The sequence below is a fragment of the Argopecten irradians genome, chromosome 12, assembly GCF_041381155.1.
Source record: "Argopecten irradians isolate NY chromosome 12, Ai_NY, whole genome shotgun sequence".
Classification (NCBI taxonomy): Eukaryota; Metazoa; Mollusca; class Bivalvia; order Pectinida; family Pectinidae; genus Argopecten; species Argopecten irradians.
In genome coordinates this window covers 26433248-26451373 of record NC_091145.1, presented here as the reverse complement: position 1 = coordinate 26451373, position 18126 = coordinate 26433248, and the positions used below count along the sequence as shown (strand labels likewise).

Sequence of the window (18126 nt, the reverse complement as noted above, 5' to 3'; positions counted from 1 at the left end):
AGTATGCAAGTTTGTAAATACAATTGTACATTGTACTATGAGAGGAGGAAAAATTACTTTTTAAAATCTGAAGTATAACTTATATTTGTGAATTCAGATTCTTCAAAAATTATGAAAAAATAGATGCAACAGAAATAAGAATATCTAAATTAACAGACATTATGTGCACAGAAAACATTTTTATCTGACAATTATTTGCTATCATTCTCAATATTACAGATAGGAAGTGTGTTATTTGCGTAAATGGACAAAGAAAACGGTGATAAAATCAACAGGTGATATGACGCTTACCATTTTAATAATGACGCATGGAAAAAGAAAATGAAATGTTTTAAGTCATTCGTCTAACTAGCAAACCAACTTGATTCTAATTCTAATGAAATTAGAACTATTAAACTATTAAAACTGTTTATTCATAGTAAAGGAAAATATAAATCATACATTCAGATTTATACAGAAAATATAAATGTTGTCATGTAGTTGCTAAGATATATTTTCAACTATTGTTTTAACTTTTGATTTGTATGATATATCATGTATAAACCCTGGTATATTATGCCCTGTGTATCTGTTTGATGGGACTACAGTGAATGTCTAAGTAGCTCACACCTACTCACCTTTTATTTTCTAATTTAATACTACAGTAAACAAAATCAATATTAACCAATTAATCCGACAACATTTACACCCTAAGTATGTGCCCAATGTGACACCTTATTAATTAGATTCCTTTTTTCTCCTTTAATTTCTCTACAAGTAACCTTGTGTTATTCTATCTTTTGTAATTTTGATATGAATAACATGATCGCATTGTCCAATATACATTTCCTTAATTTCATTTGATGTAAAATTTAAGCATGTTTTTTTTTTTTCCCCTTTCTGAAAAAACGCAAACCTTATCAAAATGTGAGAATGTCAGAAAACAATAAAGAAATTATCTTAGTGTCTTCAGAATCAATTGTCTGCTTAGGAAGAATTTGACATTCCACAAAAACAAAACAAACCTTAAAATTTCAGTAAGACATAAAGGTACTAAGTCCATATCTGGACTGGGCAGGGCCGACAAGGGTAATTCTTTATGCTCTGCTTCCAATGTCATGATAGGAACATAGAAACATTTTTGCATCATCCAGGGAATGAATACTACTATTCCAAGGGTTTTACAATTAATAAATGTTTAATCTTCTCAAATCATTTACTGACAACGTTAGAAACAGTCGTATAGATAATTCATTAGAAATGATGTCATAGTGGTCATCTTGGATTTGGGAACATCCCCAAAAATATAATCACTTGGTTGGGACCATATCAGAATCATTTCAGGCAATTTTCAGCCAGATCTCACGCGTAGAACATGAGAAGAAGTTCAAAATGTGTGTTTCAATAAGGCGACTGTGGCGGCCATCTTGGATTTCGGATTGACCCAAAGAAATAACAACACAGGGTCGGTACTATGTCAAGATCATTTCAGGCAACTTTCAATCAAACCCAACTGGTGGCACTTGAGATGAAGTTCAAAATGTATTTCAAAGATGGTGGCTGTGATGGTCATCTTGGATTTTGGATCAACCCGTAAAATAACAATGCTTGGTCAGCACCATGTCAGGATTATTTCAGGAAAGTTTCAGCCAAATTGCACTTGAAGAACGTGAGAAGAAGTTCGTAGAGGTCAAATCTATCTTGTTTATATGAAATATGATTGTCTTCCCCCAATGATATTTCACACCAAATGTATTTGTAATCCACTAAGAGTTAAGAAGAAGCAGGATTTTAAAGTCAAATTTCATCAAAGTTCCCCATTCTGAGCCCAGCCCCTGTGTCCCCAGGGGTCAGACCTGACCTAAATTGTTTATATAAAATATAATTGTTCTTCTCTAATGATTTTTCACACCAAATATGGTTGTAATCCATTCACAGGTTAAAGTGTACACGGAACGGAAAATAATATTTAGATATGTTATTCTGTTTGATCTCCTGACAAAAATGTTGAAAACCGCATCAAAATCTGCCGCTTCAGTACCGAGATACAGCCCTCCGAAGTGCTCAATTTTCACCTGTATATCGACTGCTAATCAGGGAAACGGCCGCTCATGCTGATTTGGGGAATAACCGGATGTGACGTCACGAGAACAACGGCAGTGAGGTGTTTGGTAGTGGGGTTATATCACAAAGGGGGATATATGTATTCCTGAAATGGGGTTACGAGAATTTTACAAATATATATATATATATAAAACATGACGTCATAGTACAATGACGTCATAGTAAGATTACGTCATGACATGGTACATAAAGATATTGTGAATGGTGAAAACAGAAGTATTTTGCATTTTCTTTTACTTCTGTCACTAAATGTATGCAAAAGCGTTGCAAAACATGTGATATTATTATAGAGTGTAAAAATTATACATTCAAAAATGGTTTTAATTTCAAAATTAAAACTAATATGAATTGTACATCCAAAAATGTCATATACGCACTTATTTGTAGCAAATGCTCAGATTTTTATATTGGTCAGACAGGAATGGAATTGAGAAAGAGAGTTACATTACACCGACAACAAACCAAAACAGACCATCTCAGATATTTAACAGTAAACGAACATTGTCATATGTGTGCTAATGATAATTTTTTTATTTTACCAATATATCAAATGTCCAATTCAGATCTTTTAAAAAGAGAAAATAAAGAAATGTATTTCATTCAACTTATGAAACCTATGCTAAATTCAGAACGGGACAAATGAACTTCATATTAGTTTTTATTTCGTCCTCATGTTTTTGTTATTTTCTTCCAGAACCATTCACAATATCTTTATGTACCATGTCATGACGTAATCTTACTATGACGTCATTGTACTATGACGTCATGTTTTACAAATAAAAGAATTCAAACCCCTGAAGACCGGCATGAGCCGAGAAAGCGCTAGGGAGAAAAAACTGTTTTATAGTTGTGTTTTTTTATGTATATGGAAACCATCACATGGACATTGTTCTTTTTTATTTATATATATATATATATATATAAGAAATAAAAACAATAACGACTGACTAGTGAGCGCTTTCGCCCCATTCAAGGGAGCTCTTCAGACTGTTTATTTATATATATATATACAGTATACAGTTATGTTGACGATTTAATTATATATAATAGGAAATATTACAACTGAAATTAGGCTAAATACATATGTAGATTAGCGGAAACATGTATACATTATTTATGTTTCTGGTACATTTAACTAGAAATCTTATCTCTGTTTTAACAACTTTCTAAATTATCAAACCTCGGGAATATTCCATTTTCATAATGTGATCTAAAAAGAGACCAATTAGAAAGATGATGGTTATATAATTATTCATTTAAATATGTTTCTGTATAAATAAAAATTCTCTCTAGGCCTATGGATTTCAATAGAAATATATATGTATATATGTTTCTGATTTCAAGAACCAACATAACGAAAAGAAAATGTTTTAAATGTATTTCATAGTTCAATAAACGTAGATGTCATAGAAATAAATTAGGAGGGGAGTAAAAAAAATGGATATCCGGAATCTAGCAACTATCACATTGTTCTTTCTCGACATGCCATTTGTTAATAATTTTGTAGTTTTTGTTATAAAAATACATTTACGTGTAACCAGAACATATATACAAGACAAGTGTATAATGAGTCTTTCTGAAATATATACTGTACATCTAGTAATTGATACACTTGTTATATGTTATGTTCGAACGGTATATTTTACTATAAACCAATGATTTTTAATTGTAAACAAATATTTCATCATACAACAATTACATGATGGTCCATCGCTAACTTACCAGTGATCTTACTTTTGACACCTGACGCAAGCTAATCAACAAAGCGTGACAGGTCACTAAACACCTTTCTTACGTAATCTGGTTAGTCCCCCTCATTAGTCTCGGTTGACCACACGGTTTAGTTACTGCAGTATACAGGTATAGAGAATTAACGCAGCACGACATTGGCTATTCGGAATGACAGTTCTGTTTTTGTTCTGTACTTGATATCTGCTACTTGATTAGACTTGTCACATAGACATCTTCAGTTTCATTGTTTTCGTCTGACCCGTGCATGATTTATTTTTCAATTAAAGACACTAATGAACGAACTTGAGCGAAATATCAGCAAGTCGCCGAGTGTACTGTATTATATATAAGCTGAATGTATTTCGTCAAAAAACAAATAGATCGGTTTCAGATATAACACAATTAGTAGATCCATTTACATATATGCAAAAAATTCTGTTTGGAATCATAACTTAATCGTATGGGCAGGTTTTATAAAAAAAAAAGTCAGAAATTTGTTAAGCGGGTTTGACCAGTAGACATTCAAAGACCCGAGTCGGGCTTTGGATAACATAATCAAGAATCCTTGATATAATATTCACATATATGTGGTTCCAACCACCGCAGATATACAACGTACGTGGATTATTATGAACATTTTATTGTGTATAATTATGCAGTAATTGCGTAGAGATGTTCATTTATCTAAGACAGGTACATCAATATACATGTATTCATGGTATAAATCCCTGTTTTCAAGCGTTTTTCAAACTCATATCTGTGATAAGGATAATTTTAAATAGGTATCGGACATGAGCACAAGTATTTGTGTCTTCAAAATCGATATTTACAAACAGATAGTTTATATTAGATGGCAGGCACCAAAAATCGCCTCTCTACTTATGCGAGTAGAAGAGGTCCCGTTGTCCTCGTGACGTCACAGGTCAGGGGTCCCGAATCGGGGTCAATGGCTTGGGGCTTCAGGTGTGTTCTAGAGAAAAGTCGCATTATCTCTAATACCGTAATTGCTATGAAACTCGTACTTTCACCATTCTAAATTTTATCCAAAGACGCATTTATCAAGCCTTACATACCAAACCATTCCGTGTACACTTTAAGGAGAAGTAGGCTTTTTGTATGAAATAGTCTTACACACGACGGCTGAAACATGATGACAATAGGTCATCCTGACCTTCGGTCAAATGACCTAAAATGGTCTTTATACAAAAGTCCAATGGTATAATAATAAATAATTGTAATTGACCATTTGGGATCGAAAGATGTCTTAGTATATGGTTTTTATAAAGAGGTGGTCACTAAGACTGGTTTTACTTTTCTTGAGTGCTCTCAAACCACACTAGATCCCTGACAGCAATGTCTACTCAAAGGGGGATAACTCCAGAAACTCTACAATTAAATCCTTCTGTATGTCAGCCACTGACCTTTTCTTGGTTTCCTCTAGGAAGATAGAGATGTTCTTTTTGATGTAGGAGTCGCGGAGGATACGATTGACTGTGGGCCGTTTCTCTGGGTCCTGGTGTAACATGTTTTTGATGATCTGGAGAAGTTCTGGTGTATACTGTTTTGGCATTGGAGGCATCTAAAATGGATCACATAAAATATCCAAATACATTTTATATATTCCAGCAGTGTGAGAACAAGACCCACAAATATCCATCCGTAAGTTTGACATATTAACACTGGTGAATGATATTTGCCAATGTTTATTTGGAATGGCAGAGGAAAGGGAAAATGTCCCTCCATTGTAACCTTTTTTTTAAGACAACTAAATTTAATATAATACCTTCACATTGAAAGATTTAAAATTGAATCACATTTGAAAAGAAAACTTATAAAACTTATAAATATTGTTCTTTATCCGGATATGATACCAGCTTTATTTAAATTTTTACAATATACCAATAGCAATCGGAACTCCTCGGATGTAAACTTAACGAAAGTTACATCCGTAGAGCTCCGAGTGTACCAATAGGGACAGTCTTGGTCAATCAAACACTTGTGTACATTGCATCTAATAATCTAAGTTTAAGTAAGCGTCTGGGCGAATGAGATTCTATTATGTAATGTTAGAGCGGGACAGCCTTGTTTACTCAGAAATTGCTTTTAACTATGGTTGCATTTGTGAAACATAAAGATACAGAGTGTGGATGCATTGCAGATGGTTCAGGTATTTCTCACTGGTATGACTATACTGACAGCAATACTTTTGATTATGGGTAATTTAAAAATTCTTTCTATGAATGTAAGGGGACTGTACTCTGACAAACATAAGAGAAGGGATGTGTTCCATTGGTGTAAACAAAAACAGGCAGATATTGTTTGTCTCCAAGAGACACATTGCACAAACACAGTAGAACAGATTTGGGAAAGAGAATGGGGATATCAGTGTATTTTTAATAATTTTAATTCTAGGTCTGCAGGTGTCGCCATACTTTTCAGGAATACTTTTGAGTATACAATACACGGAAGTAGGTTAGATAATGATGGAAGGTTTATAATACTTGATATTACAGTCAACAACAACAGATTTATTTTGACTTGTATTTATGGTCCTAACAAAGACACGCCAGAATTTTTTGCAAATATAAACACAACTCTAATGGGCTGGGAAGGTTTGCCAATGATTATTTGTGGTGACTGGAATACCGTTCAGGATAGGAATATTGATACATGTAATATAATTAGAAACAATAATCCAAAGTGTCAGGAAAGTATAAAAAATCTTATAGAAACTTTCGATCTTGTAGACCCATGGAGAAATTTTAACCCAGAACAAAGAACCTTTACATGGCGACAAAAAACCCCTATCAGACAAAGCAGGTTAGACTATTTTTTGGTAACAAATGACATATTTACTAAGACCAAATCATCATCAATTCTTCCAGGCTATCGAACAGATCATTCATGTATTTTGTTAGATATCAATCTTGATAATAGTCAGAGAGGGAAGGGCTACTGGAAACATAATGTTAAATTGTTAGGTGACACAGAATATGTTGATTTAGTTAAAAAATGTATTAATGAAACGTTAGATGAATATATTACGAGTGGGGATAAACAGGATTTGGAGAATGCAACATTTCGAATAAACTCGCAATTACTTTTTGAAATACTGAAGATGAAAATCAGGTCTTTGACTATCCTTTATTCTGGAAATAAAACACGTGAAATGAAGAGGCAAGAGAAAAGTTTAGAGAGTGATATTGCAGAACTAGAATTAGAAGTTAACCAAAGACCATCAAGAGATATCTTATCTGATTTGGAGAATAAAAAGCAATTACTAGAAAACATACGCAGAGATAAAATAAAAGGTGTCATGTTCAGATCTAAAGCCATGTGGTATGAAGACGGTGAAAAAAATTCCAACTACTTTTGTAATCTAGAGAAAAGAAATTATGTAAATAAAACAATTTGTGAATTGATATCAGAATCTGGAGATTTGCTTGAAGATATGGGTGAAATTCTAAAAGAAGAAGCAAACTTTTTTAATAATTTGTATCAATCAAATAATAGGGAGACACACGGCATTGAGAACTCAGAATTTTTTAATCATGCAGTGAAACTAAGTGAAGAAGAAAAAGAAAGTTGTGAGGGTTTTTTGAATCTAAGGGAATTATCTCTATCTTTGAAAAATATGAAAAATGGGAAAAGTCCTGGGTCGGATGGTTTTGGGGCAGAATTTTATAAATTTTTTTGGAAGGACTTAGGAACACTGCTTTGTAAATCTGTTAATTATGCATATGAAAATGGAAAACTCTCAGACTTTCAATGTCAAGGTATTATTACATGTTTGCCAAAAGAGGGAAAGGATAGAAGGTTTATTAAAAATTGGAGACCCATATCATTATTAAACATAGACTATAAAATAGCAGCAGCAGCCATTGCAAATAGAATGAAGCCAATATTACCTCATATAATTAGCAATACACAAACAGGATTTATTAAGGGTAGGTTTATAGGGGAAAACACTAGACAGCTTTATGATATCATGCACCTATTAGAAGAAAAAAACAAACCAGGTTTATTATACATGATCGATTTTGAGAAAGCGTTTGACTCTATACAGTGGGATTTCATAGATAAAGCCATGGAAAGCTTTAATTTTGGGGATTCAATTAGAAGATGGTTTAAAGTTTTATATAATAATTCAAAGAGTTGTATTATAAATAATGGATTTATGTCAGAATTTTTCAGTCTTCATCGTGGTTGTCGTCAAGGCGATCCACTCTCTCCTTATATTTTTATTATAGGTGTTGAAATTCTTTCTTTATCTCTTAAAGCAAACCCAGATGTAAAACCACTAAGAATTTTTAATAAAACGTTCCTTTTAGGCCAGTACGCGGATGACGCTTATATGTTATTGGATGGTTCCAGCCAATCTTTATATGCCACTGTTGAAATACTAAAGTTATTCTCAATATTATCAGGGTTAAAAATAAATACGATGAAGTCAAATATCTATTGGCTAGGTAGTAAAAAATATTCAGCAGACAGAATTTGCCAAGATTTGAATTTGTCTTGGTCCACACAAAACTTTAAACTATTAGGAGTCACATTCTCATTAAATTTGGATGACATGGAAAGACTTAATTACACAGGCAAATTAAGAGACACTGAACGGAATCTTAAATTTTGGTCTAAAAGAGATCTCTCATTAATTGGTAGAATAACAGTGATAAAATCTATTATTATTCCAAAATATGTTCATTTATTTAGTTCTCTTCCAAATCCATCTGCTAACACTATTAATAAGCTTAATAGTATATTTTACAAATTCATCTGGAATTATAAAGTTGAAAAAGTAAAAAGAGACACCTTGGTTGGTTTAAAAGAGGATGGAGGGCTTAAAATGATTCATACAAATTCTTTTATAAAATATTTGAAATTAAAATGGTTGAACAGATTACTGGACAATACGGATGCACCCTGGAAATCATTAGTGCCAAATATTTTTCCATTAGATCCAAATATTGCTGTCCAGTTAAATGCAGACACATTGAAAATGGTAGGAAAACATATAAAAAATAAGTTCTGGCAAGATGTTGTTTTTGCATTATCGGAGGTCCAGGATAGTTCAGAAACTTTAGAAGAATATCTTAATGAGGATGTTTTAAATTTTCTTCCTTATAATGAAATCCGCCAGGGTATTGGATGGAAGCATTTCGGTCTTAATAAGGTTGTAGATCTTTTTGAAAATGGTATTTTAAAAAACTGGCAGGATGTACACAATATTCCAGGATTAGGTTTTTTACAGTTTTATGCACTTATCAATAAAATTAATCCAGTATGGAAGGATGAATATGTAAGAAGAGTTACACAAGGAGAAAATGTAGAAGCTCATAGAACTAGTAAAAGCACTATACATAAAATAAAGTTCAATGTCAATTTGAAATTTATTTATGAAAAACTTGTAAAACTTATATTTATAAAACCAATGAAGAGTCAAGAAAAGTGGAGAATTAAATTAAATTTAAGGGATACCTTCAACATGGATACATATATATCTGTATTTCAATACACACAAGAAACAAAGTTACAAGCTTTCCAGTATAAGATTCACCATAGAATACTACCAACAAAATCATTTCTTTTTAAAATAAAGTTGGAAGACGATAATCTATGTTCATTCTGTAGTAGAGAAGAAGAATCATTGGAACACATCCTCTTCAACTGCTATTTCTCTAATGAACTTATACAGGAATTTAATGCATGGTACTGTGAAAATGATGAAGTTGAACATTTTTTAATTTTAAGTGAATCTGATGTCATATTTGGAAATGCTAATTTTAAAACCAGACTAAACCACTTTTTGTTACTGATAAAATACCATATTTATACACGCAAATGTAAAAACCTACTTCCTCTCTTTCAGTTATGTAAATTGTCATTCACAGAAGTCATCAAATTAGAAAAGTACATTTCTAAAAAGCAACAGACTGAGCAAGTTTTTCTGGAAAAATGGGGGCCATTTGCTTTAATTTAAGTACCTATATATATATAGCTAGTTTATGAATTATCCATGTCAGAGTGCTTTCCCCTTATGTTTGTAAATTAAAATTAATACCTGAATAACACTGTGCGCCTGTTATGTATGATAAAATGACTATGTTTTGATGATTTCTGAATAAATTTTAACCTTCTTCAATATTAGTGGAATTATATGAATCTGTATTTATGTCTAAGAACTGATATACATCTGTAATAAACAGTCATTTATATTATGTTATACTTGTGATATATACAAGATACAGTGCACATAATCGGCGCAAACATAATATTTTTTCTTCTGTTATAATATATATATGCATGTTATCTGTACCAGAGAGGGTCTGAACCATCTACAATCAATCCAATTATAATTAATTTATATATAATTATATCAACCATGGCAATTATTGTTATTATTTTTTTTTTTTTATTTTTTTTATTTATTATTATTATTATTATAACTACTTATTTATTTATTTGTTTTTCATTTATGAATTTACTTATTTTATTTATTTATTAACCTATTTATTTTTATGAATTTATCATTCAGTTATTTTCATACTTATTCCTATTTTTTGTTTATCTACTCTTTATGTTTTTTGGTTTGTGTAAACATACATGTATGAAAGAATGATAGCGTGAAACAGATGGAGTGAGAGCCAGGATAAATGTTTTGTTGAAGTTGAATATGTAAGTTATGTACTTGAGAATGAAAGGGTTGAGAGTTGTTTATGTGTTTAGGTGGGAATGAATGTGTGTGTGATGATTGAGAGCCCTCGTGTGTGGGGACATTTGTTTGTAAGGAGGCTGACCCCAGGGCCCCAACCCTGGCAGTTTCTATGATAGAATAGTCTGGCCAATAAAAAAAAAAATTTCCACCTAAAAAAAAAAAAAAAAAAAAAAAAAAAAAAAAGAAAAGAAAACTTCACATAACATCATTGTCCACAACATAACGTCAATATGGTCACATTACACACTAATATTGTTTACAATGATACAACTGTATTGATGGGTAAATTCATTACATACCAAGAATATAATGTAATAAATCTCAAACATGTTGAGAAGTTAATACTCAAACTCATTACATGTGTATCTAACTATAAACTGTATGTACCAGTCTGTGAAATAATGTTTATTCATACTCTACCTTTCCACGGAGAATCTTGTAAACAAGAGAGTTCATATCTTTGGCATTGAATGCATGTTTAAGTGTCGCCATCTCATATACACAGCAGCCCAGAGCCCACACGTCAGACTATAGATTTAATTAGATGATATTAAAATCGACAGATGACAAATTAATTCTGTAATTTTCAGGCTCATTCATTGAAACATTAGCAATAACCTTCTTTCAATTTTTTTTTTTTTTAAATTTCAAATCTAAATTCATGATTTTCCCCTCTTTTGAGACTGTTTTGCTGTATCATTAAATCCTAATTCATATATATATATATATACACATATCTATCTCAAAACATTTCTGTACTATGCCAAAATTGGAAATAATTTTCAAATAAATCAATTTTGCTTGTTACGAGTATTTTCATTGGCTTAAAAATTTACTTTATCAGCCCATAAAGGAAAAAAATAGCGTCGCCGTTTGTGACATTGCTTCTGATTGGCTGAGATGACGGAGTAATGATTTCATAGACAAAAGAGTCCCAAAATGAATTTTGAGTATTGAAGAGATTATCTTTAAAAATAGTAATTTGAATTATAAGGATTAATTTGAATAGATTTTTTATGTTATGGAGATATGTCAAGTTAATACTTAAATATTGCAAAAGGAAACTTTTTATACGCTGTCTATCAAAACTGTAATAATAAATCTATATTAAGGCAATAGATTTACACAAGTGTCTTAGTTTCTATTTTCCTTTGTATCATTTGTGAATTCATGATCTGATTAAAACATAGATCCTTATTATCACTATTTTTCATAAAGGATCTATCCCATTTGGGATCACGTTCTGATGACTTTTGATTGGCCAATTCGAAAGTTCACCAGAAAGTGACCTCTAATGGGATGTTGTCAGATCCTTAATGAAACAGAATGAGGATAAGGGTCTGTCAATTTATCAGATTGTGTATTCAATTATATGCATTTATGGCCCCGGTGGCAGTGTGATATGGAGGTTTATTCACCCGAAGGTGTTTTATTTCCTGAGGGCTTACTATACTACGTTTTATTTCCCTGTCATGTGATGCGTTTCAACCAATTACAGACACTATTATAAATATGAGGTATAATAATATTGTTTATGTCAAGAGTTTGAACAAAGAAAGCTTAAAGGGACAATTCAGTCTGAGAGAACGTTAAAATTTGTACATGTATTGGAAAAAAACCAGTTCTAATGGTAATTAGATCAGTCGGTTTTACTGTGATATGCCTGAAAAGCCCACGGTGGCGACTTGTGTGTTAAATGTTCAAAGTCGCTCGCTGTCCGCCATTACACACTGTGGTCAAACTTCTTGTATGCCGAACCCTGTCCCTTGCTCGTAGAGTAATGCAACTTTTGACTAGAACTGCTCAAATTGCTCTGACAGTAGTGTGTTTACCTTATTAGGTGCATTGTCTTGCCTACAAATCATTTTATCACCTTCTCAATGGTTATGTAGTTCATATGTTTAACGGGCGTGACTTTGGCTCGGGTAAAGGTACAGCGTCCATATTGTACCTGCTTAATCGTATTGATCAACGATTTGATATTTCAACGATATAAATTAAAATACTTAACAATGTCGAGGAATTTATAAATGTTTTACGTTATATGTTTCATAAGAAATGTAGAACAATACATTTATGCTATATTTTGCTTCTTGGTTATGTAAAAGAATTAGCCTGAGTGAATTGTCTCTTTAAACTAATGTACAGTATTAAACAGGTTAAGTGCTGTTACCTTATGATTGTAAGGCTTGTTGGAGAACAACTCGGGGCTCATGTAGTATGGTGTTCCTATAAGAGTGGTAGCCATGTCACTGGAGCTATCCAGCACCCTGATAAAAACAAAACAACGTCACAGTTTCAGGTATAGCTCCAGCTATTCACATAATGGTAATTTGCATAAAATTGTCTGGTCCCTTCTTTTTCTATGAAATTCAATTTGTTGTATTTGCATCATATTTCACGACCTTCGCTTATTCAAATATAAGATTTAGAAATTTTACTTTCTAAAAATTTCTCGTTTGAGTCATGTAATTTCAGATTTTTTTTTAATAACAACTAATGTAAATATAAAATCTATTACTTACCTTGCTATACCCAAATCACCAACTTTGATAATTTTACTTTTTGTAAGAAATATATTTTGAGTTTTTAAATCTCTATGCAGAATGTTCCGTTCATGCATATACTGCAAACAGAAAGCAATAAATATGAACATGTGTAGAAAAACAAATATTACAGAAAAAATAATATGAATTGATATATGCAGTTTACTGAACACCTAATACTTGTAACACAATTTTTCATTGGTTAAATCATTTTGTCTACATTGTATTAATTTTCAAGTCATCAATCGAAAAGTTGAAACACATGCTTTGATGGCATTTCAGAATTCCAAATAATATTATGTATATTACGAGAAAGTATTTGACAGACTTTTGTATACCTAAAGATTCATCATGATGATTTTAAAATTATAAATTTGTTCTAATGTTGTATAGAGATTGCCTTGTATACTTAAGAACTCAAAGTGATAATAATTTGGTCCATTGATGAATCATAATATATCTAGCATTCAACACTAGGGTATACAAAATTTGGTCACATTATATATATATAGTCATACTTTATATACTTTCTCAAAAAAAAGAAGAAGCTGACAATCAGAAATGTCTTACACCTTGATACGTGCTCAACCAAAAACCTCAAGAATACATGTATGCATGTGACAATGCTAGTGATTGATCATGTGAACAGGTTTCATTATTCTGATTAATAAATAAATGGACAATAAACTAGCCAACTGTTATCTTTGTTTCCAAAGTTAAGCTCTCAAACAGCCGCTAGGGAAACAAATTTTAAAAAGTTGATTTGATACATATATACGTAGATGGTCTGTGGGAAAACAGAAAACCAGACACCAGGATTCTGTCGTGAGAGACTGACTCTACCATTGATGATCGTTCGAGGAGAGAATAGTCTGACACTTAGCCACTCATAGTTGTCAGAACAGTATCAAATCTACTAATCTAGAGGAACTTAAATAAAGAACATTCAACTAACCTGTAAGGCCATGGCAATCTGCACAAACCATTCCACGACTTGTCGTTCATCTAACGCTTGGCCTTTATTTTCCTTTAGCTTCGTGTATAGGTCACCACCTTCACAATACTGCATGGCAATAAATAAAGTACCTTCCTTTTCAAACGAGTCTTTGTAAGACACAATGTTGGGATGCTTCAGTTTTGATAGTAACTTTGCTTCTTGTTCTGCAGATGAGCGTTCCCTCTTAGAAGCTTTCTTTAGATTGATCTTTTTCAGAACATACTGAAAATAAAAGAAATGTTATTGTAAGTCAATAATTATATCATTATTTATATATCACTAATGCACTTCATTAGTTAGGAGTGCTAACAGATATCAAGGACAGCTAGGATATACATTGTTCTCTTGATAATCCAGACGCTGATAGTCCAGAAACTCTCACAATATGAACTAAAATGGCAGGAAACGGATTTCCTCAATGTTCTTTATATTCATGATCATAAGTCCTGAAATTTGGATTCTGAATCCGAAACTTTGGGAAATTTGGGGAGACAGAATGTTGTTTTCATTGATAAAATTCCTGCATTACATTAATCTTGACGGAAAAAATGTGGACGGTTTAGACTGGAAATGAAGGTGTCCGGAATATCAAGAGTCCACTGTATCGGTATTTCTCAATGGTTTAACTTCAACTCAAAATGTGAAAAGATATTATACTAAAATATACTTTAGAGCGGGTAAATTTTGCAGGTGGTCTATTTTCGCTACATTCACAGTTTTACTGAAATCCACGAATTCAAAACACCAGCCAAATAATTGCTACATTATTAGACCATCATCAGGGCTTCGTTTATGTATATACCAGTACCCTATATCCAAAACAGCACCACTCTCAAGTTATTATACTCAAAATTAATTGCAAAGTAATTTATATTAATATCATTTACACCATTAAAACTTTACTGATCCATGCGATATTTGCGTAATTTAGAAGAATTAAGTATACAGCCCCTACGAATAAGGTTATGTTTACAAAATTGTGAAATATAGTCATTTGCATAATTTAGAAGAATTAGTGTACAGCCCCTATGAATAGTTATATAGATATGTTTACAAAATTGTGAAATATTGACCAAACTCGGGACCCCTGGATTACTAGCTATACATGTAGGCTGATGCTCAACCAATGAAGCTAAAAAGAAATTCTCTCAAGCCGAGCAGTATGTTGCAGCTACAGTAATATTGACCAGGGTTACGTTGGTATCAGGGAATACACTATTGTAATACTTCAACTATGCAACTCATTATTGCAGACTACAGTTGCAATACTAGTAATTATATATAATTGCATTCTGAATAATATCAAATTTCAGTTAAGTACAATTGGCTGTCATGCCATATATCAAGCGTACGGTAATGTTGTTGGTTTAGTCATTATAGTGTTACATTGTACTAAATGGTCGCCAGCGATCAACATGAAAATGTTTATTTTGTTTACAGTCTGCTGTGATGCTAATTTTTTTCGCTGCTAGAGTCATTTGGACTAGTAAACCCCTAAATTTTACCCGGCAGACTATTTAATTATTTAGTCCAAATTCAAAATACAGGCATTTTGCTTCAGCACTTCAAATTCATGATCAGTTCACAATTTTTTTAACCAAATTGCAGACTGGATGCTTTCGTGAACACAAATTCTCACAAAATGTAAGATGCATCTGGACTGAAATAATCTCATAAAGAATGCACTAGAAGTGTGTTGAAAAATGCAATAGACCATCGTTAATGTAGCATTTAACGATATTAATTGAATGGGAAGCCGCTAGTCCAATCGGACTAGTTCATAATAATTGGCACTAGTCGGTTGTAAAATTACTAGTCATGGGCATCGTACTAGTGCTTGAAGTCGCAGATGTGTTCAATTTTCATACATGAATAAATTTCTTATAATTAAATTCAGTTCACCTGTTTTTTGTCTCTTTTATGTCGAGCCAGTGTCACTTCACCATAACTGCCCTTTCCTATCTGTTTGATAAGCTCGAACATATCAAGTCCATTAGCATGTGCCATTATGAATGGTTTAGTGTGTTAATTTTCTGATTGCTTCGGTTTGTTATGACAATACTCTTATCACCATTGAATATCGATTGTTTTTGTTTCATATCGTTGAACAAATAACATTAAGTTCGTCTGACAACATCCGCTGATGACGATAAACACAACATATGTCCATAGGTTTTGCTCATTTTGCCATTATGAGTTCACAGCGTTGGCCATATCTTATTATGACATTTGGAATTCCTTTGGATTTGGAGATTCCTAGCGATCAGTGTTGTCCAATCCATTTTTTATCCCAGAAATGAATAAAAAAAGAAAATAATACTTTTCTACACTTAAGATTATGCTTTTCATGTGTCGATCCTGTCTTCGGCGAATTCTATAAAGTATCTACACATATTTAACACACAAACGGTACATGTTGGGACCAAAAACACGAATGCTTTCTTGTAAGAGGAAGTGCACCATGGGATTTGTTGATTACACATTTCCTAACTCTGACACAGGAGAGCTTAAAAGGGAAACAACTCAGGTATTGTGAATCGGGGGCACTTGCTGTCACCTGTTGCTGTCAAGATAGACCATGTGAGTTTTGATTAACACTTTTTAAATCAACGTGTTAGTATTGTTATTGTAATACAACCAAAGGTAGATAGATTTGGGAATGACAATTAAATGTTGATTTTTTTTTCAAATACACTTGCAATAAATATGAAATAATAATGAAATAATAAAAATAATTCGAAATATGTTTGAATGTATGAGCGACTTAAATCAATTTAGTTTTGATTTGTCATAGTATTGTAATTATCAAAATGTTGGATTTTTTTATGGATTATAAAATATTAAAGCTCTTTTTGATTCGTGAGTGTAAAATTTACGGCACATACAACTGAGGCAACATTATGACATGTTGTTTCTTCAGTAATCTACTAAAAACCAATAGGTTTGAAGAATCAAGCAGTGGCAATCATTTAAAGGGACAGATACATTTGTAAAATTAAAACCTATGCATTATAAGTATTGTAATTCTCAAAATGTTTGTTATATCAGAAACATATATACATATATATATATATTTCTTGTTATATTTGGTGGCGAATAAAATATTAAAACTCTTTTTGATTCGTGAGTATAAATTTACGGCACATATAACTTAAAAGTTTGGTTGAACGGGCACGAGCTGTACGGCAACTGTATTGTACAGGTTAGAAAATCCTCGGTAAAAGGCGAAGGATGTTTGAATATATAATCGATTTTAATGGAATTGAGTTTTGATTTTTCATAGTCGATTTGTCTCTGAGCGATGTAAATAAATGTAAAATAAAAATAGAAATTTTGAAAAGTAAATCCTCCCCGGCGGGGAATTGAACCCCGGTCTCCCGCGTGACAGGCGGGGATACTCACCACTATACTACCGAGGATTAGATGATAGCAAGATTGCGCACAATTGCTTTTAAAGATATATGTGCCATCACCGGAGGAACAATTTGACATGTTGTTGTTTTCTTATTATTCTACTAAAAACCAACAGGTTTAATGAATCAAGCTGTGGAAATCATTGAAAGGGACTGACAGACAAACATGTATTAAGCCTTATAAGCAATGTAAAATTCTCGGTTTTTATGCCTTACATATGTTTCGATGGAAACACACCTGCAGAAATCTATTTACAATTAATTAATAACCACGTTATAATGTGAAATGAAATTGTAGACCACAACTTGGCTTAATGGTCATGCCGTATGTACTCATTTTCACTGCAGTGTAGACCTGCCAAAATCATATTGTTTTCAGTTCTTATTTGTGCTTGTAAAATTAAAATCTATGCACTGTAAGTATTGTAATTCTCAAAATGTTAGCTATAATTGGTGGTGAATAAAATATTAAAGCTCTTTTTGATTCATGAGTATAAATTTACGGCATATATAACATAAAAGTTTGGTTGAACGGGCACGAGCTGTACGGCAACTGTATTGTACAGGTTAGAAAATCCTCGGTAAAAGGCGAAGGATGTTTGAATATATAATCGATTT

General features: G+C 32.3%; 1 protein-coding gene and 1 non-coding gene across 5 annotated transcripts in view; both read right to left on the bottom strand.

Moving 5' to 3' along the window:
• LOC138336683 (serine/threonine-protein kinase Nek4-like) overlaps nt 1–16574 on the bottom strand; it is a 34140-nt gene extending 17566 nt beyond the window's left edge. For 2 of the 4 annotated variants that reach the window (XM_069286222.1, XM_069286224.1), the window contains exons 1-6: nt 15998–16574; nt 14054–14317; nt 13078–13178; nt 12726–12822; nt 10973–11080; nt 5256–5413 (exon numbers count right to left, since the gene is read on the bottom strand). In XM_069286222.1, coding sequence (XP_069142323.1) covers nt 5256–5413; nt 10973–11080; nt 12726–12822; nt 13078–13178; nt 14054–14317; nt 15998–16102 — 833 coding nt within the window. In that variant the 5' untranslated portion in view covers nt 16103–16574. The remainder of the gene's footprint in view (nt 1–5255; nt 5414–10972; nt 11081–12725; nt 12823–13077; nt 13179–14053; nt 14318–15997) is intronic. The other 2 variants (XM_069286223.1, XM_069286225.1) reach the window with 1 other exon arrangement.
• An 868-nt stretch (nt 16575–17442) lies between these two features.
• On the bottom strand, nt 17443–17514 carry Trnad-guc (transfer RNA aspartic acid (anticodon GUC)). The gene has a single exon. It is a non-coding gene; the product is annotated as a tRNA-Asp (tRNA).
• Between the last annotated feature and the right edge of the window lie 612 nt (nt 17515–18126).